Here is a 21,310-nt window from a genome sequence, read left to right as displayed (position 1 = left end):
AAAAAGGAAAAATATAATACTTGAGATGAATAAGGAGCAGGTGGGTAGTAGTGCAGTGGGATGTGATAGTATGATCATGCTCATAGTTTTATTTACGTATTTATTTATTTTTTAATTGGTGAAGCCCACCCAGCCCATCTCATTTTGTGTGCGTGAGAACATGACGCATAAATTATATCAGCCTTGTGCCCTGTGGAGATTAGTTGGGGTCTCACCTAGGGTACTGTCTTGTCTACTAAAAAGAAAGCAAATTAAAGATGGCCCCTGAAAACAGGAAGAGATAGAGGTTTCAAAAATACAACCAAAACAGAAAGGTTGAAAGGAGCTGCCTTGTTTAGAACAAGCAGGGCTTTAAAAGTGCACAGTTTCCAATAAGTAGGCTTTTTCTAGAGGGAGAGGATGATAATTTACAGTCCAAGTAGAATTTACCTTAATCAGCAAAAGGGCCAACATAGGAGAGGTATTAAGGGTATCTTCCTACGTGTCTTGTGCCTGTAGCCAGAGGTTCACTTTGTGTTGTATGAGGTGTGTTTGTTTGTTTGGGGTTTTTTTTGTATGTGTTAATTTTTTTGCCAGCTAAGACTGAGAAAACAATGGATGAGAAATGTGGCAGAATTATGCTTTCCAGCATTAGCCTGCTCAGATCAGACAGATTTTAAGAACCCCTTTCAAAGCATAGAGGTGAAAGCACAAAAAGGTTTGGGGAAATGATCTGACTTTTGTTGTTGGACTTTTTAGCAGATTAGTTGAACTTTTTAGGGATCATCCAAATACACGTCATGTAGCTGGAACAGGCAAATGGGTGAAGTTAGTGATATGGCAATCAGATTATGAGTACAGCAAAAATACTTCTGGTGTTACATTCGTTATCTTGAAATTTGCATTCTTCGCTTAAACAAACCTGATATCTAGAAAATAAGGTAATTGATACCTAGTAAGAGTGGGTAAATGCTTAATTGTTGTTTTAAAAAGCTACTTACCTGAAGCAGTGTCCCCTAATTATACAGTAAAGGCATAGAAATGAAAAACCTGAAGAGTGAAGTTAGTTAACGCAGTTGTTTAAAACCAGGATTATTTCTTTCTATAATTAATAGCATTGCCTGGTTTAGTTTTAAGTATATTGCTGTTTTGCTGGGAAACTTATAAAGCAACATTGTGGACCTTATTGTCAGGAAGTACTCGTCTGTGTCAATGCTGAATTTGATTTCAGCCGGCTTCTGTAAGTCCTGTTGTTTCCGTAAAGCATGGGCACCGTGTCCCTTAACAATGAGGTATGAAGTAGCACCTGTAGGCTGTTCTCTTCATATCCTCCATAGATTTTTATGATGTTCACTAACTTGGTATGTATGCTGTGAAGGAGACTCACTTCAGCCTGTAGTGTATCTAAGGATTACATGCATTTAAAAATAAAATAAACCTAACATGAAATTACTTCCATAAAGTATATGAACAACACAACAAAGAAAGAGAAAGGCTTTTAGTGAGTTTTTATAATCTCAGTAGGCTGCATTGTTTTGCTCTGTGCCTTTTGGGTATTTGAATAGTTCTTTGCTGCATGTTCTACAGGCAAACACAACACAGCCTGCAAGTCATGATTAAAAGCTCTTCCTACGCCACTTCAGAATTTTGCTTGATTAGGGTGACAAGTACATTTTAGCTGTGTCTTTCTGTGTGAATGTGTTTTTTTTTTTTTTTTTCCCCTTAGTATAAACTTGTATAACATTGAATTAGCTCATCTGGGATGGCAGATAATTGCAGGTGTGCAAATTAATGCCTCTCCATCTGAGCTGAAGTGGCTGTGTAGCCTACTGCAATTCCAGAATGAGAACTTAATGTTTGCAGTGAAAGTGATTTAAAGAAAATAACTTGTATTTTATATACTGGTACTTTTCTGTTTTCTGTGGGCTTGTGTGCCTTTTCTCTGTGGCTGCCAAGTAGATCCATTAAATGCTTGAGTGTCATTGGTAACCATTTTCTCTAATGTACCCAAGACTCTCCTGTTGGTAGGGTCATATGTGTTGGTTAGCCTTCTCTTGAGTAAATTGGTCATGTGATTGTGTGGGGAAGAAAATAATCTGTTGTCTCACATCTTGCATCTCCTCTCATATCCCAAGCTAGGCCTCTTTTTCCACTTCCCTTACACAATTACAAAAATGGGTGTGCTTGTTGTTTGTGTTTTTTTTGTTGTTGTTTGTTTTTGTTGTCTTTTCTCTTTCGTGACTACTAGGGGAGAATTAAAGGTTTCAGGGTTGACTGAAAAGAGACTTGCTGTTCATGATGGGAGTACAAGAGTCTCTCCAACAACTCAAGGCAGTCTGGGTTTGCTCTGAGTTGGGAGCCTGGAAAATTGAGGTGGCTCAGGATTTCCAAGCTTTCTCATTGTGAAGTTGCAAGCTGTTCTTTGGAATGAGTCACTTATATGTCTGAGAGTTTCTTGGCTGTTTAATTCTTTAGTCAGTTTTGCGGTAAATGAAGAATGGAGAGACTTGAGTATGTGAAACCTTAGAGAAGCTGAAGTTGGCTGGTGCTGATATGGACAGTAAAGCAGGCTTTCTGTTGGGGATCTTCTCTACAAACACTACTTCTCTAGTTAATCTTCATGCACCACCTCAACTCAAGTTAGGAGCTTTATGCTCCTAAGTAAAGCAAAGTATTTATGGGTTGGGTGTCTTCTGATGCAAGAAGTTATGACAAGATTACATTGTTCTGTTTGTCTTCTGGGTTTTGACCTGGTAGTGTGAATGAGTACAAGATCTATGAAAAGCTAATAGTCTTCAATAGACGGTAGAGATATATGAGAAGAGAAATCCAGTGCTGTAAAAACAAGGTGAGAAATAATAGCCTGTATTGTTTGCTCTGTAAATTCTAGTATCTTGTACTGAACCTTGAAATGATTTTTCTTTCCTAATGTTCCAGACCTGGGTTATTTTCACAGATTTTTTAGATCATCACTTCTATTTAGTATAAATATTTCAGCACTATGGTGTTCTTGCAGCTTACATTTCAACTGGGTATCTTGTCATAACCTTTTGTGGGTTCTGGCCATGTTCTCTTTTGGGATGAGTTTTCCCTATGTTGTGTCATTCCAGAAGTAATTTTTCATTATGGAAAGCATGAATAAAATAATTCCTTAATGGAATATGGAAAAAGTACTCTTCCAGGATTTTAAGAGGATCTTTTCCTTGCCAGTAGCTGAAGTGGTTGGGAAGGGAGGGGAAAAGTTTTCATCCTTAACGTGGAAAAAGGAATTGTGCTAGTTTAAGAATTGTGGTTTAATTATTTCTTTTTTAAATAATTGCGAAAAGATTCTGAAGGCCGATGATGACTTGTGTCTTTTAAATGATTCAAATACATCACAGTCTGTGTTGCAAAGCTAAATGCACAGAGCATAATTAAGAATAATAGGAATTCAGATGGAAATATATATATATTCCTGTACAGACACACACATATATATATATTGGGTTTTTTAATCCCATTGGAGGAATCAGTTTATATCTTATTTGATTGCATGTCAGAAGCCATCCAAGGTGCATGGCACCTTCCAGCCATGTTTCTCAGAAAAACTTCTGTTTCTGCTTTTCTCTTCCTGTGTCCCACTGATACTGGAGATATATTTATGCATACATATAAATGAAAGGGGGTCCTGGTGGTGGTGTTTCTGAGTAGAGGACAAACCCACTTGTGTCCATGGGCTGAATTTGTAAAGTTAATGATAAATGATCTATGTTCTCTATACAGCAGAGCTCCTAGTCATGCATGCAAGGAAGCTTTTGAGCCGCTGAGACCAGAGTACGGCCCTGGTTGTGAGGAAAGATTTGAGGAGGGTGCGGTTGTAGGTGTGTGTGGACGGGACTGGGCAGGTTCGTTTCTTGGTTGTTTAGTACTTGGCTTGAGTGTTCTGCCCTGAAAGTATGTTGATTGCATGAATCTGATGGACACTTCTTGTCTAAATTAGTTGAAAATACAGTTTCTAGGAGTTCAGAAAAATATTGTGCAAGTTCCTGACTAGTAACTATCCTCCTTTTATAGGCATATATAAGAAGCTTTGCAGTTGGTCTTTTAGTTCATGCAATTTATGTTTCAACATAATGTTTCAACATTGTTTCATCATTGTAGACTTTCTTTGTGAAATGCAAAAAGGCTTTGACATTTTTAGTCAAACTTTAATTTTGAACAAACATTCTTCGTTTCAAGACTTTTAAGGAGACATTAAATTCAAAGGTAAAATAAATAAAACCGTAGTTTATCCCCAATGAAATTCATGAGTTCTTTCTGCTCTGCATAAGAAAAGCAATCTCTGTTGCTTTAATTTTTAATTTTTGGTTTGTTTTAGTCACTGAGCTCACCTATATTCAGGTGTCTAAACCTAACAAAGATAATCTTTGGGTAGATGATTAAAATGTGCAATTTGATTGCACAGTCATTAGCGGGATTAGTTTAATCATCAGAATGGAGAAGCTGTCCTTTTTGCCTAATCAAAAAGTGATCGAAATCCTTCAGTTGTGAGGATTATATTTAAAGTTGAAAAAGTCATAATTTCATCCACTGACTTAATGTAGGGTATAACATTATACAGTTTTATTCATTTTGCTGTGATCATGAATTTGCATTTTTAAAACTAGACATGGAAAAATCTCCAGATAAATTTAGATACTTTTTTTCTTGTTCTGGGATTTCCTTTTTCTCTTTATTATTCTCTTGTCATTGCAAGTGTTTGCAGCTGTGTACAGGATGTGTTTTGGCATGCTCAGTCTGTAGAGAGCAAGATGCAGACTGGAAGTTGTCTGTTGATACTTTATTTTGATTGTGCTGCTGTCAATGAATGAATCCAAATTTTAATTCTTCAATTGATGCAGTATCTTTTATCTATTTTTGCAGTGTTAGCATTTTATTTATCATGACTTGTCTTAGACTTATCCTGCTGCTTTATCATCTGCAAGAGCTTTCACAATATGACTGTGCAGAATCTCGGTGATGTTATGAGACCTACTTTTTATTTTAAATAAAACTCTGTGATATGGTTTTGTCCACAGCTTAGTGGGGCATGTTTTTTTTTCTACAAGACAACTGTTTCTAATTGGAAGCTGTTTTTTATTAGAAACATGCTGAAACATGATTAATATGTAAACTGGTGTTTTAATGCAAGCCTGTTTTTGATGGAAAACATTTGGTTACCTACCCAGATGCTGAAGTGGTACCTGGTGTACTGGGCAGATTGGAAGTGTGCTGGGACAGTCTCCTGTGCGCTGACTGTGTGCTGCTTCTCTCCTGTCCATGTTCCATCTCTCCATTCGGTTTTATTTTACCCTCTGCTTACATTCATGTGATTGGGGCAATAGCATAGTAGCTGTTGGTTCAAAGCTGGGGCTCTCAGGTGCTGAAATTGTGCAAATAACGAGCACAAATGCTCAACAAAAAATTAATTTTTTTTTTTTTTTCCCAAATGTGGAACAACTTGACTGTTTTAGCCACTGTATTGCGTTTGTTTCAAAAAACTTCCAAGCCAAGTTTATATCAGCTATGGCTCTTGACTTAGATTTTACTTACTTAATTTCTTCAAGTGCAAGATGTTGTTTACTTGGAAATTACAAATTTTTTTGTTCAATTGATCGTTCCTTGTTTTATCTGTTGAAAAGTGTGTACATTTAATATATTCTGTTCTTGTTTTTTTCTTGCTGATAAATGTCTGTGCAATGTTCAGCTTATTTTGGGCAAATGATATACAAACTTGCCAAATTAATCTCTCTCTCATAATAAGTAATTTATGCTATTAAGTAATTAGTCTTGCAGACTGCCAGTCTTTTGGAGCATTCTTTCCTCATCATTCTGAAATATCCCATGGAATAGTGTGGAAAGTGCTCAGAAACCTTGCATTAAATTAAATAGATACTAAAAGCCCTGTAGCTGTATAGGTTATTATTGTGTTGGTGTGGTGTAACACAGAGGGACTGTTAAGATACTTATTAGAATGAATTAGCCTAGAAGTTTCAAAGGAAGCACTAAGTAAGAAGAGAGCATTCTGCTTTTGCCAACACAAACTACTTTTCATTATACAAAGATAATATCCAAAGCCATTTGCTCCTCTTACTTTGAAGAAAATGTAGTGAAAGGAAAGCTAACTTTATTTTCTGTGTTAAAGTACATGTCAGCATTAAATATTTAAAATGGTTTTTACAAATATAAAATTGACTAGGACTAGGAATCGAGATGGTAGTATAATCAGAATGCCTGAACTTGTGTTTTGTTAGTATTAAACTCTTAAATATGGGCTGATTTTTTTTTTTTTTTTTTTTTTTTACACTTTCCATGGCTCAATCATAAACTAGAGGTTTTTGGTAATAAATGCTTTATTATAACTCTCCTGTTTGGTTTTAGGAGAAGAGAACCTTTCTAGAGTCAAGTTACCGATGCTGCTGGGGTTTTGCCTTTTTTAGGTTTTGCTGCTAGTAAGCATAGAGCAAAAATTTAAAAGTTGATTCTCTTCTTCTCCATCCAAATGTTAATAAAATCAGAAGCTGTGGTGGCTTCCTCTGTTCTCCAGACTGGTGTAAAAACCATCACCTGGAGACTCTTACAAAGCACGTGAATTTATTCTGAATACTGTGTAGCATGTGCTGCTTTTGCCTCTGTCCCTGTTAATCATGCACCAGGAGGGTTCTGGTCTGGCTGTTTGTGGCTATGACTTCTTAGTTTCTGCTACCCGTTTTAGCTAGATTGTACTAGCAAGCATTACAGTCATGTCTATGCTTTGAATTGTAGATGTAGTAGCTGATAAAAAGCAGTTATGGATAAATATTCTAGACAAAAATATAGATACTTTAAGAGAAGTTAAATTGTTGTAGAGGGTTTTTTTCCTATTTAGAAATAAATGTTAGAAACATTTACCTTTTAGGCTGCTTTTGAGCTCACTTTTTAAATTGCAGACCACTTCAGTCTGCTTCTGGTTTGTTTTACTGTGACAGTTACAGGATGTGGCAAAGTAGTACTTGTCAGGGTGAAAGCTGTCATTCAAGTGGACTGGTATTTTTCAGGGGAAATAATTTCAGGTACATAGGAATTCAATTAATGCCAAGGCCAGGGTTGCAGACTGTCAGATTTGTAATGTCTCTGATGTGTAGGGGTCCCATAAGTCACTGAAGTATTACCAGCCACATTTTGTCTTGTCTACAAGAACAAGGTTCTTCATCAGAAAGCACTTCTAATCTTGTGTGTTCTTCCATTTATAGAGCTAATTCTTTGGCTTTCACTATTGATTACTTAAGAATGTTTTTTGATCAGCAAGTGTTGACAGAAGTGATTGCCATTTAAAAATGTAAACTGGTTGTATAAAAGGTAATATATGTATATTGGTTAAAGATATAAAAGTATGTAAAGCATGACTCATTTCAAAGCCTTTTGCTATCTTGTGTTTTATCAAGGACATTTGAAAAGAGACAGTAAACTAATATATTAGTACAAGTCCTATTTTCCTAATATAATCTGTTCCTTCAGGGACTTCTAATCTGCTGTTGCTTAACCAATTCACCCCTGATGCCAGAGCTGGGACCTTTTTTTAAAGAGGCAAGATGGATTTCCTTTTTCACCATCATCTGCTTACTACTTCTTTTTATAGGGATTTGAAAAGTAAACACTCCCTAGAGTTTTCAGTCTCACCTGGTGTACAAGAAGGATGGTAAAAGCAACAAATAAAAGCATAAAGGCTTGTTCAGGCTTTTTAGTCTGTGAGGCTCTATGAATGAGGACTAGGGGGTCATCCGTGTTTGAGAAGTGTCCCACTTTTTAATGTAGCTTTGCTGTTAAAAGACAATAAAAACCACTGTTTCTGTCTTACAAATTCTGTCTATGTAGAATTTACCCTGTAAAAATGAGAAAGAGTATTAAGCCCTTTTTGATGAAGTCTTTAATGGACAGACCATCTCTAAGGAGCTGGGAAGTGAAGAGAAGAATCTTTCTGTTCTGTTTAAATATTGCAGTTATTGCTATTTATTTCAAGCCATTTTGAGTATATTGCAATGCATGCGTAGTATGTGCCGCCTCCTTAGAATCTCCCCACTTTCTGAGCTTTTCTGTAGTGACTTCTACAACCTGCTCACTTCATTACAATTTTCCTAGAGTTAAGGTAACTTAGGCAGCAATTACAGCTGTCTATATGCACACCTGCAACAAGGATTTGCTTCAGTGAACTCATGTTGCACCTGCACTGTCTTGCATGCCTTCACGCAGCAGCCTGATGTGAAAGTATAAAATAGTGAAATGTAAAATAACTTGGGTTTTTTTTGTCTTTTTGAAGCCATTCATAATAAAGTTATTTACTTAATTTAGAGATGTAAGTGATGCTTGAAATGGTATAAATGGAAATATTAAAGTACTCTTGTCCAATCATATTAACTGTTTCTCTGTAAAATCTGTTATGCAGCAAAGTGTCAAGCTATGATGGCGGAAATCTGCATAAACAAAGTTTATTTTAGTAAGCAGCTTCATGTACAAACATTATAATGGTCCTTGCTGGTGTTCAAGTAGTATACATGGAGAATTTACTGCTATGATGTCTTCAGAGAAGTGAGGTTATGAGACTGGATTTAAATGGCAAGATGGTTTGCAGACCATGCTGATGAAGGTAATTGATGTGCAAAGGCAACAGACTTAATAAGATTCTTCCCTGTTCTGTGTTTTACATAATTGAAGCCTCTGTTTTCGGAGTTCCTCTTTCTTCTTGGTTGATCGGAAGAAATAGCCTATGCAGTCTTTTTCTCTGTTACATTCTTTAGAGTAGACCCACAAGTGAAATCTGTGAAAGCCATGGAGTGAAATCACAGTATCACAGTATGTTAGAGATTGGAAGGGACCTCAAAAGATCATCTAGTCCAATCCCCCTGCCGGAGCAGGAATACCTAGATAAGGTTACACAGGAATGTGTCCAGGCGGGTTTTGAATGTCTCCAGAGAAGGAGACTCCACAACCCCCCTGGGCAGCCTGTTCCAGTGTTCCGTCACCCTCACTGAGAAGAAGTTTCTTCTCAAGTTTAAGTGGAACCTCTTGTGTTCCAGTTTGTACCCATTACCCCTTGTCCTATCATTGTTTGCCACTGAGAAGAGCCTGGCTCCATCCTCGTGACACTCCCCCTTTATATATTTATATACACTAATAAGGTCACCCCTCAGTCTCCTCCAAACTGTAGAGACCCAGCTCCCTCAGCCTTTCCTCATAAGGGAGATGCTCCACTCCCTTCATCATCTTAGTTGCCCTGCGCTGGACTCTCTCCAGCAGGTCCCTGTCCTTCTTGAACTGAGGGGCCCAGAACTGGACACAATATTCCAGATGCGGTCTCACCAGGGCAGAGTAGAGGGGAAGGAGGACCTCTCTCGACCTACTAACCACCCCCCTTCTAATACACCCCAGGATGCCATTGGCCTTCCTGGCCACAAGGGCACAGTGTTGGCTCATGGTCATCCTGCCATCCACTAGGACCCCCAGGTCCTTCTCCCCTACACTACTCTCTAACAGATCGTTCCGCAACCTATATTGGAACCTGGGGTTGTTCCTGCCCAGATGCAGGACTCTACACTTTCCCTTGTTATATTTCATCAAGTTTCTCCCTGCCCAACTCTCCAGCCTGTCCAGGTCTCGCTGGATGGCAGCGCAGCCTTCTGGCGTGTCAGTCACTCCTCCCAGCTTAGTGTCATCAGCAAACTTGCTGATAGTACACTCAATTCCCTCATCTCACAGTATCACAGTATGTTAGAGATTGGAAGGGACCTCAAAAGATCATCTAGTCCAATCCCCCTGCCGGAGCAGGAAATCTAAATCATTGATGAATATATTAAATAATACTGGTCCCAATACTGACCCCTGAGGCACTCCACTAGATACAGGCCTCCAACTAGACTCCTCCCCATAGACTACAACTCTCTGGCTTCTGTCCTTCAGCCAGTTTGCAGTCCACCTCACTACCTGATCATCCAGACCACACTTCCTCAATTTAGCTATGAGGATGCTGTGGGAGACTGTGTCAAATGCTTTGCTGAAGTCAGGGTAGACCACATCCACCGCTCTGCCATCATCCATCCACAATGTTATTTCCTCATAAAAGGCTATGAGGTTGGTCAAGCATGACTTCCCCTTGGTAAAGCCATGTTGACTGCCCCTCATAACCCTCTTATCCTTGACATGCCTTAAGATGGCATCAAGGATAAGGTGTTCCATCACTTTCCCAGGGATGGAAGTGAGGCTGACCGGTCTATAGTTACCCGGGTCCTCCTTCTTGCCCTTTTTGAAGACTGGAGTGACATTTGCTTTCCTCCAGTCCTCAGGCACCTCTCCCATTTCCCAAGACTTGGTAAAGATGATGGAGAGTGGTCTAGCAATGACTTCCGCCAGTTCCCTCAGCACCCGCGGGTGCATCCCATCTGGACCCATGGATTTATGGATGTCCAGATTGCTCAACTGGTCTCTAACCCATTCCTCATCGACTAAGGCAAACTGCTCCAGTGACCTGACTTCATCTGAGGTCTCAGGGGTACAGGGCTCTTCAGGACTGCCTCCGGCAGAGTAGACAGAGACAAAGAAGGCATTCAATAACTCTGTCATCTCTGTATCTTCTGTCAGCAGGGCACCCATCCCGTTCACCAGTGGGCCTACCTTGCCTCTGGTGTTGGTTTTATCTGCCATGTATTTGAAAAAGCTCTTTCTGCTGTCCTTGACCCTTCTCGCCAGATTTAATTCTAAGGAGGCCTTAGCCATCCTAGCTGCCTTCCTACATCCTCTAGCAGCAGCCTTATATTCCTCCCAAGTGGCCAGCCCCTCCTTCCATGACCTGTAAACTCTCCTCTTCCACTTGAGCATACCCAGCAGTTCCTTATTTAGCCATGCAGGTCTCCTGGCCCTCTTCCTTGACTTCCTACGTGTCGGGATGCTCTGCTCTTGAGCTCGGAATAAGCAATTCTTGAATGCCAACCAACTATCTTGGGCCCCTTTACCTTCAAGCAGCCTTGCCCATGGGATTTCCCCTAGCAATTACTTGAAAAGGCCAAAGTTTGCCCTGCTAAAGTCCAGGGTTGCAATTCTACTTGCTATTGTACTGGTCCTACCACACAAGATCCTGAATTCCACCATCTCGTGGTCGCTACAACCAAGGCAGCCCTCAACCTTTACTGCTTCGACCAGCCCCTCCTTGTTAGTGAGGATGAGATCCAGCAGCGCTCCTCTCCTGGTTGGCTCATCCACCATTTGCATGAGGAAGTTATCATCCATACACTGGAGGAACCTCCTGGACTGTGGCTGGGTTGCTGAGTCGTCCTTCCAGCAAACATCAGGGAAGTTAAAATCCCCCACGATGACCACGGCCTGTGACTGTGAGGCCGCTCTCAACTGCCTGTAGAAGGCCTCGTCAACTTGCTCACCCTGATCTGGTGGCCTGTAACAGACACCCACAACAGTATCACCCCTACCAGCCTGCCCCTTAATTCTCACCCACAGACTCTCAACTCGCTCATCCCCTGTTCCTGGACAGAGCTCAGTACATTGCAGTTGCTCTCGCACATAAAGAGCAACCCCACCACCCTGCCTGGCTGGCCTGTCTTTCCTGAAAAGGACATAGCCCTCCATGACTATATTCCAGTCATGTGAGCTGTCCCACCACGTCTCCGTAATTGCCACCAGATCATAATCTCCTGACTTAACACAGGTCTCTAACACCTCCTGCTTATTTCCCATGCTGCACGCATTGGTGTACAGGCATTTCAAGGAGGGAGCTGAGCTCACCGATTTCACCCTAGGATTATAGGAGGCCTCCCAGTCTTCATCAGTTCTAGAGTGCTGCCCCACTGGGGCAAGCCCAGTTACAACCCCATCCCCTTCGAATCTAGTTTAAAGCTCTCCAAATGAGCCCTGCTAATTCATGCCCCAAATCTAGTTTGGCTCTTCAGCTGCTTAGTACTGGATTTGCATATGCCTTGTCTCTAAATTGGAGAGACATCAATTTGATGGGTGGACCACTCGGGGGATAAAGAACTGGCTGGATGGCCGCATGCAAAGAGTTGTGGTCAATGGCTCAATGTCCAGCTGGAGATCAGTAATGAGTGGTGTCCCTCAGGGATCGGTGTTGGGACCAGTCTTGTTCAACATCTTTGTTGGTGACATGGACAGTGAGATTGAGTGCGCCCTCAGCAAGTTTGCCGATGACACCAAGCTGCGTGGTTCGGTTGATATGCCGGAGGGAAGGGATGCCATCCAGAGGGACCTCAACACGCTTGTGAGGTGGGCTGATGCCAACCTTATGAAGTTTAACCATGCCAAGTGGAAGGTCCTACACCTGGGTTGGAGCAATCCCAGGCATAGTTACAGGTTGGGCAGAGAAGAGATTCAGAGCAGCCCTGTGGAGGACTTGGGGGTGTTGGTCAATGAGAAAATGAGCAAGAGCTGGCTTCAGTGTGCTCTCACAGCCCAGAAAGCCAACTGTATCCTGGGCTGCATCAAAAGGAGCGTGACCAGCAGGTTGAAGGAGCTGATCCTGCCCCTCTACTCTGCTCTCGTGAGACCTCACTTGGAGTATTGTGTGCAGTTCTGGTGTCCTCAACATAAAAAGGACATGGAACTGTTAGAACAAGTCCAGAGGAGGGCCACGAGGATGATCAGGGGACTGGAGCACCTCCCGTATGAAGACAGGCTGAGAAAGTTGGGGCTGTTCAGCCTGGAGAAGAGAAGGCTGCATGGAGACCTCATAGCAGCCTTCCAGTATCTGAAGAGGGGCTATAAGGATGCTGGGAAGGGACTCTTCATTAAGGACTGTAGTGATATAGGACAAGGGGTAATGGGTTCAAACTTAAACAGGGGAAGTTTAGATTGGATATAAGGAAGAAATTCTTTACTGAGAGGGTGGTGAGGCACTGGAATGGTTTGCCTAAGGAAGTTGTGAATGCCCCATGCCTGGCAGTGTTCAAGGCCAGGTTGGACAGAGCCTTGGGTGACATGGTCTAGTGTGAGGTGTCCCTGCCCATGGCAGGGGGGTTGGAACTTGATGATCTTAAAGTCCTTTCTAACCCTAACTATTCCATGATTTTATGATAAGTAAGAATTGTCTAAGCAGAGCAACAAACATGATGGGGTGCATTGAAAATTTCCGGATTCTGATTTCAAACTGTAGGAAAATAGTTTAATCAAATAATGATTCCCAGGCCTGAAACTCCTGGGCTCTGGTATCTGTATTGCATTCAGAAATTAGCAGGGTTTACTTCTTTTAAACCAGTCATCTCTTTCCATTTCTTCTAAATGTCTGGAATGCTGTTACGTGCAGCTGTTAACTTGTGATAATTTTTGATTCCCATTGCGTAATATCACTTGGAAAACTCAAAATTTCTTCCAGGAAGCAGTACATAGCACATCTGTAAGGTATCCATATCCATGCCTGTGCAATAAAATATTTAAGCAGTCTTGAGAGTAGGGGTCTGAATTGTACTTCCAAGATGTGTGTTCTGGTTACTGCGTAATCATCTTGGTTTTTGACTTCAGCCCTCATTTCTTGCAGCCTTTTCCACATGGTTCCAGGGAAGAAATGCATATTGCTCTCACCTCAGGAGAGTTTATAAGCAAATTGCAAGAGGCTGTTATGGGAAATGGGAGATTGGCTTTAAACCCATTTGCATGAAAGAGGATATGGAGTACACATCTGCTGGCTGAGCAAGTGTGGCACCTTGCAAGAGACAATGTCAGCTTGCTTTTAAGAATAAATGCAGTTTAACTTTGCATAAAAGCCTAATCTTGTCAGTGAATGTTAGACTTGCTTAGAGCATAACCCCTTGGATGGGTTCTGCATAGGACTTCACAGAGGTGTGTTTAGTTATAGAAGCCTTGGTGGGCTTGGTGCACAGGCTATGGTATACACAGTAGCAGAATTTTAGGACTTAAGCAAGTTAACAGGTATGTTGTACAGGTTACAGCACTTGGGAAGCCCATTGCATCTGCAGGGTAAGATACAAGGCAATGAGATGTGTTGCATTTTGGGTGGGAGCTTACACAGAAGGGTTGCTGTGGCTCAGATGGTGGACAGTAATTTATTTCCCAAGAGTTTCTGATTTATTACTTCCGCTTCTGTTACTCTTCCCTCTTGGCAGAAAAGTGGTTGCTCGGTTTGTTTTTAAAGTTGTGTCTTTTCAATGGGGCCAGTGTTGGAGGTACAGCTTATTCCTGTTTGTGTGTGCATTTAAAAAAAAGTGTCATATATATAAAATTGCTTTTAGTTCAAGTCCTTGGGAGTAGCTGAGGGGTAGGTTGTAATCTGGATTTGCTGTACAGAAGTTGAAGATCAGGTGATGTGTTCTTTAGTGCTCTCTTCTGCTTGTGCTTGGCTAAGCTGTGGCTTTGCATGGGGCTTTTGGCAAAGTGGTACAAGGATACAACTCATGTTGGGCTACCTGATTTCTGTTGTATTTCTCACAGCAGCTGAACAAGTGCATTGACCACAAAGCAGTTGTCCCCCTATTCCCCACCCTTTTGTGAAAATTGCAGTTGGGCTGTAACTAGGGTGTATAACTTGAGAGAATATATACAGAATGACATTTGTTGTGGACAGGAAAGAAGTGGAGCAAAGGTGCATGGTCATGGTTTGTTGTTTGTAGACGGATGTTCTGTTAATGACATTCTCACTACAAGTTCTTACCTTAAGTGCTGTTTCCTTTTGGTTTTAAAATTGTCTGCATGACTAATACATGTGTAACCTTCAAGTGATACTGCTTTTGTATCATAGCTTCAGAAACATCCATTCTAGGTGAGAGAGCACATAGAAGAAATCCCATTAGTGCAGTTGAGAATATTGTGGAGAGCCTTTTGGCTGTCCTTCTAGAGAGATCTGAGGCAGATCACTACACAGCTACTTTGCAATTTCAGGGCATGAATTTGAGGTGGATGTAACTCTAGAAATATTTCTCCACTGATAATTGAGATGTGGATTAGTAGAGTTAACTTAGAAGGAACCTTCATTAGTTGCTACCCCTACCCCATTTATGGTATGAATGGCCCCTACAAAAAAAACCAAACCCCACCATATTTTGTTTGTCATATCATTACATCTGCATAGGCCAGAGAATGGTGTGTGAGACCCCACTGCCTTTTGGAGAAGATCTTGCAGAGAAGTCACTGGGGAATATCAGCACCATATGTATGTATTTTGATAGGGGGGTGTGTGTAGGGTTCTCTATATACCTATATGTACATGTATATCAAGACTTTGTGGACTGCTTTTGGATACTTTGTGGTTTGTTTGCTAAAGTAGATCTGAAGGTTATGATTATCCAACAAAATTTTTTGCCATATTTGGTGGTTTAGTTTTTTGGGGTTTTTTTCACTTCCTTTTCAACTTAAATGAGCAAATAGGCCTACAGAAACACTTCAGGTAGCTGAACGTGGAGAAATAAAGGAAAACATCTGAATGATCAAGATTGAATGCAGGTTTTCACTTTTGGGATTTTGTGTTCGAGATTTTAATAGAAATCTGCTTATACTTTTATACTCATGTGTGCAGTGCCTTGCTGTCTTATTGCTAAGTGCTCCAAATTCAGTGTGGGAAAGCTGAGTTCATGTTCCATAAAATGACATGTGTCTGCCTTTCTCCGTGGAAGTCCCTCCTTCCACTCTTCAGTGCTGTGAATCAGGCAAGACAAGCTGTGATTTACTGGAAAACTGTGATGCAGTATTGGTACTGCCTTATAGTATCTTTAATATCAGGGTTTTTTTCTTCTGTAGTGGCAGTGATTGCTGCTCTGATGAAGGCAGGGTGTGCCTCATTCCTCCATGAATCATACATTAGTCAGACATGCTTTGCCCTGTATGAAATGTTTGTGGAAACTGCATGTATACTTGTGAAATCTAGCTTGTTCATGATATTCTTTCTTTCATGTGATTTAAAGATTTACTTCAGGTGACAGTGTTAGAATATATCCGATCAGTCTGAATAAAGCCTTATCTTTGCAAAAGTTATTTTAAAACCCACCCCACTGTTGTGTATTTGGAGAACTGAAGATTTTTATCAGCTTCTCTTCATTTTTTAGCTTGCCTTTTTTTGTCTTGCCTATCACATTTTTAAACATAGATACAAGTTTAAGAGTCTCTATGTGTTATGAAAATCAAGTTTACTGTTTGTTATGTGTACTACTACTGTAAGCCCTGGCAGCCCTAGCTACTCTGCAGAGCCCCATAATACCAGGTCACCATATGACTGCTGCAAAAGGCTTGTCTGTGCCTGCAAGCGTGGAGCTGGCAGACAGGTCTGAGGCGCAGGAGGGAGCAGCAGGTCCCTTGCCTGACAGATGGGCAAGCGTAATTCCTGAAACGGAAGGAGAGTGGGGCGGCGAAGTCTTGGTACACTGGGGTTGTGAAGCATTGTGTTGGAGACTACATTGGAGACTTGCTGATATGTTTTAATATTCAGAGACTGGAGCCCCTACAGGTTTTTTCCTTAGTTTTTCCTTTTTGGTAAGCCTAAAAGTATGCTTTTTTTTTTTTTTTTCTGGGTAGGTTTTTTTTGGTTTTTTTTTTTTTTTTTTTTTTTTTTTTCTTTAAATGAGTCAGGAGACTTCTTGCTGAGTAGGCCGTAGTATTTTTAGATATGCTGATTTTATGTCTGAATATGGTCTTTTTATGTAAAATGCATCTTTCATTTGACTGTTTTTCTCTGTCTGCTGACTCTGTGTGTGCACTGGGCAGTCTCCCACACCACAAGCAGCTAAGCAGCCTGTTACCTGCAACAGTTTAGCTTTTGTTTTCTTTGAAATACTAAGTTTAATAATCAAGTGGCTTTAAATTTTAGCTTAAGGCACTTCTAGTTGCAGGTTTACGTAGCCTTCAGGCTCCAAAGTTCCTGTGTAGATGCAGCTTTATTATCTGTGTGACACAGTTCATAATTTGCAGGCGGAAGGTAGAGGGAGTGAGTCAGTATTTGCTGGTTTTCTTACAAATTTTTGGCACTGAAAGCCTCTTAAAATTATATAGATACAGTGAATAGTTTTATTCCGCATGATGGGTTATAGGAACATCAGTTTGTGCAATTCTTAAGATTTTTATTTTTTTTTTAGGAACTAGAAATTTAAGAAGAAAATTAACAGTATCTTGTATCTGGAGTCTGCAAAATCAGAGTTGCATGTCCAGAGTTCAAGCATATGCAGTGCATGCTGCTGATCTCTTTGTAAGATGTGAATTCTTTCTGGTATTTCTTTACTTTTTTTCCATTATTTGCTTTACTTTGCTGGGGATGTTTTCTTTTTCAGTAAACATTTCTGTTGATCAATAGGAAGTCAAGTTTTTTTGCATGATTACTTTGGATTGTTAATAGTGTATGATAGACAATAACAGGTTTGCAGCTTTAAACCGCTTTGTTGTTCAGAGAGAAATATACCTTCCTTCTGAGGATAGGTTTCTCTTGGCCCAGCAGTAATGTGGGCAGTTAATGTCAGCAACAGAAATTGTGTAGGTGTTAGTGTGCACGGGAGCAAGTTGTGAACTTGCATCAGTGGCATCACTGCAAAGCCTCCTGCAGCAGCATTCGTCTTCTGGCTTTTAAGAACCAACCTCTTACTGTACTTGTTGGAAGGCGTTTTGCTATGTTACTGAAATAAATGTGTGGATTTTTGAAGTTAAAATTGCCTTAGACTGCCTAAGGTCTTCCAGGTTTATGTCAGAATGCTGAAAACTGTAGAGGTGTTACTACAGTGTCTCATGCTTTTGCTGATGGTGCTAATTTAGTTAGTACAGCTGTCTGTGTAAAGAAAATGAGAACTTTGTCATGTCTGTGTTGAAAACTTGTGTGTAGGCTGTGTTCTTGAATGTAGTATGCATTTTGTTCTGTGTGTTTTAGAATTTGCCTATGCTGCTGTTAACTGTCTAGCAGCAGGATAGTTTTGGTACCTTGAGTTTGTGGTTATTTTTCATGATTGCAATGTAATTTCTTCATAACAATGAAAATTATGTATGTATCTGTGGCATATTCTGGAAAACAGGTGGGTGAAGGTTTGTAGTTCTTTTCCTTTTTACTTTCCTTAGTCTTATTAAACACATTTTCAAGACTATTTTCCGCTTCTTAAATGCAGTTTCTTTTGCTACCACTGTCATTATCAGCTGTCCTACAATAGGACATCTTGGGAAATGCTTGTGAAGAATGATGGCCAACCCTGCTCCATGCCCAGCTGGCGGTCTTTGGGCTATAGTTAGCACTTGCAAAAACACTTCTTCCTCTGACACTTATTATATGAAAATATTTCTATTGAAATGCTAACTGCTGAGCCAGGAAGAACTACTTTGACTCTAAATCCTTCTTCTAAGCACTGATAAAACGTGCTTTCTGTTCTGTAATGAAATTTTACTAGAGTAAAAGCATGGATGCTTGACTTGTGGTAGGGAGCATTGTTCTACCTTTTAAAAAAGACAAACAGGAAGTTTGAAAGTCAGTGGGTCTTTTTGGTATGGGAAGAGGGGTGTGTTTGTTAAGGAAGGAAGGTATTGAAGGTATCTTTGGGATTTGTTGTATTGAATAATAAACCTAAGTTTTTTTTTCCTCCATAGGTATACAAAGCTCGGGTATGCTGGTAATACTGAACCCCAGTTCATTATTCCTTCATGTAAGTATTTGTTACTTGTGTATGAATGCTGAAGTTACACTTAGAGTTTCTGTGACTTGCTATGTTAAAAAAACCCCAAAACCAAACAGTTAAAAATTAGCAACTTGACCTCTTAGTGATGACACAGGGTGATAGCATGGCTCTGTTCTGTTTTGCTATGGATACTCAGTTTAGAAAGATACATTCACTAAAATAGTATACATGAAGTGAAATTAATTTTTTGGAAACTGAAATAATATTAAAATACAGTAGCATGGCTATATTTACTTCTCAGAAGGCTCTTCCCCTGTTCATGGTTTATCAGGTAAAAGTTCAGTTGATTATAACTAGAAAAAATATTTTTCAAATGTATAGTTTAATATTTTCAGGGTTTAAGATGTTATACTTGACAAAGATTTTTCAGTGTTACAGCTCTGTTAGTTTGCTGTTTTGCAAATAGAACAAGCGAGCATTTCTCCTCACCCTGTAAAATTGCTTATTTATTTTCTCCCTGTCTTTTGAACTGTTTCTCCTGCTTGAAGTGATACGGCTCTACTCTAGAAAAGTGGAACTCTGTCAGCTTTGTTTAGAAATGCTTCACCTTTTGACCTCCTACACCATTTGGCATTTTGTCATTATTCATCTGTGCCAAAGTAATCATATATTACATCCTGGTAAAGAGGAATAATTAGTACACCCAGTTTTCCTTGTAAATGCAACAGGAAAAGAGCTAGCACTAATACTACTTCAGCGTAGTCACTGTGAAATAGAACTTGGTAGTTGAGGATCTATGTTACTTTTTCTGGAAAATATGCTTCAAAAAAACAATTGTCATGGAAAATAAGGTTAATTCCCTTAATGTATTCTATTTTCATACAAATGGGAGAATTTTTTCAATCTCTTCCAAATTATCTTTTAATATGTAGTTCTTAATTTGTTTCAGTTTCCAAATGAACTTCATTTGGTTTATCTCAGTGGCATAGCAAATATACTCTGCAGTTTTGTTTTCCATACAAAAGCGAGTTTTAACATTAGATTGAAAAAGTTACTGAGCCATTGGAAAAAACCTTACATTGCTCCATAAATTTCATGCAGTCTTTAAATTAAAAATGGACAAATGATTACTAAATTTCAGATAAATAGTTTCCATACTTTTCCTGCATCTTCAAATTTGGTTTATTTAATTTGAAATCACTTTCTTGTTCCAAAAAAGAAGAGATATGATGACTCTTTAAACAAATTCTGGGAATAAAATGACCTGCTGCATCATTAAGCAGAGAAATTTATACAACAGGGATGCTATCGGAGTCCAAAAGAAAGGGGGTCAATGAGATTTTTGGACAGCTTTTTGATACAGTGTGGTGTATTTTAAAAAAATGCTCTATGTTAGAGCTCCTACAGCTGAAATGGTCCTTGACTGCAGTTCTCTTAATGAAAGACATTTTTCTCATTTGTACTGTAATACAAGTTAGATCATTACACTAACTGCACGAGTTTGCATTAATCTTCTGCCTCAAATGAAATAAAATAGCACTGGTGTAATCCACACTGGAGAAGTGAAAATGGAGGATAGCAGTACCTAGTTTCAAAGTAAAATTACAAAAAAAGAAAAGTTGATCTTTTCAAATCGCTTTGGTGTCTTTAATTTCCTTAATATTATCCCCAGTAGAAAAATGGTTTGGTTTCTCCTTTGACTTCCAGGAAAGGTGGTTGCATTTTAACAATTTGGTTCTTTAAAAAATGTTTTCTGTTAAACAGGTTTGAGCAGCATTCCTTCAACCTTGTTCACTTTCTGCTTATCTCACTCCTGCTCTTAACAAATTCTTATCTCTTTATGTTGTGTTCATGATTTAATTCTGAATATGCTTCTGTAGTGATGATAAATGCTTGCTTGAAAAATGAAGTAAATGAGAATATTTTAGGCCAAGGTGGGTTTTTTTGAAGAAACTTGGGTTCACTGCTTTCTTCCCTTACTGCTTTTTAGATTGTAGCAGGTTGTTAATTTTGCTCAATTTTTATTCACTTAATCCTTTCTTTCCTGCTGTATGTTAAAATAGGAGTCAACTTCTTTCCATTACCCAGTAATTCTTTTGATCTGTCATCTATTTCAGTTTACCTATGCTAGATTACATGTTAGATGACCCTTTACCTTTAAAAGAAAAAAAATGTACTTGAGTAGTGGTTAAACAACTGAAATTGATTTGGTGTAAGTAGTCTTTTTTTCTAAAAGCTCTTAAGTCTTGTGCCAAGCAAACCAAAGGCAGAACTTCTGATACACCACTGGAGTGCTGCCCACCCTCAGGCGCTGCAGTAGCCTAGCTCTGATTTCAGCAATATTTATTTTTCTGTTTGTGTTTTCAGGATATGATTCTTGATTCAAGTTGTTTCCTTCTCATTTCTGACTTTAAAAACCAGGACTGAACAGACTAGCCTCAAGGTCAGAAAAATACTGAGAGCTCCCATCTTGTTTTAGTCTAGTAACAGGGTGAAACCACTTTGACTTGAAAGTTTCTATAATCCTGCGGTGAGTGATGGAATTTTACTTGAAAGTTCTGAAGATAACATATATTTGGACAGAAAAACTTCCCCAAAGCTTGCAAGCTCTGTAATGATGACCTGAAAAATATTTGTCAAGATTCTTCTCTTGACTTGCAGCGAACACTGGCCCTGTGACATCCCCTTCCCCACAATTTTAGCTTCTACTTCCTATCTACACCCTCCTTCCC

At 39.6% G+C, this 21,310-nt stretch overlaps 1 protein-coding gene across 2 annotated transcripts in view; it reads left to right on the top strand.

Annotated features, from left to right (window-relative positions):
- ACTR3 (actin related protein 3) overlaps positions 1-21,310 on the top strand; it is a 37,617-nt gene that overhangs the window by 2,463 nt on the left and 13,844 nt on the right. Inside the window, exons 1-2 of one of the 2 annotated variants that reach the window (XM_080620902.1) lie at positions 18,557-18,605; positions 20,946-21,021. Coding sequence is in view for 1 of the 2 variants with exons in the window: in XM_080620901.1 (XP_080477027.1) it covers positions 18,550-18,605 (56 nt within the window). In the remaining variant the exon portion in view is untranslated. Of the gene's footprint in view, positions 1-18,549; positions 18,606-20,945; positions 21,022-21,310 lie in introns of those variants that run through there. The other variant, XM_080620901.1, reaches the window with a different exon arrangement.

The sequence above is a fragment of the Psittacula echo genome (assembly GCF_963264785.1).
Source record: "Psittacula echo genome assembly, chromosome: 6".
NCBI lineage: Eukaryota > Metazoa > Chordata > Aves > Psittaciformes > Psittacidae > Psittacula > Psittacula echo.
Note: the sequence above shows the minus strand (reverse complement) of the source record. Positions and strands in the feature narration are given on the sequence as shown.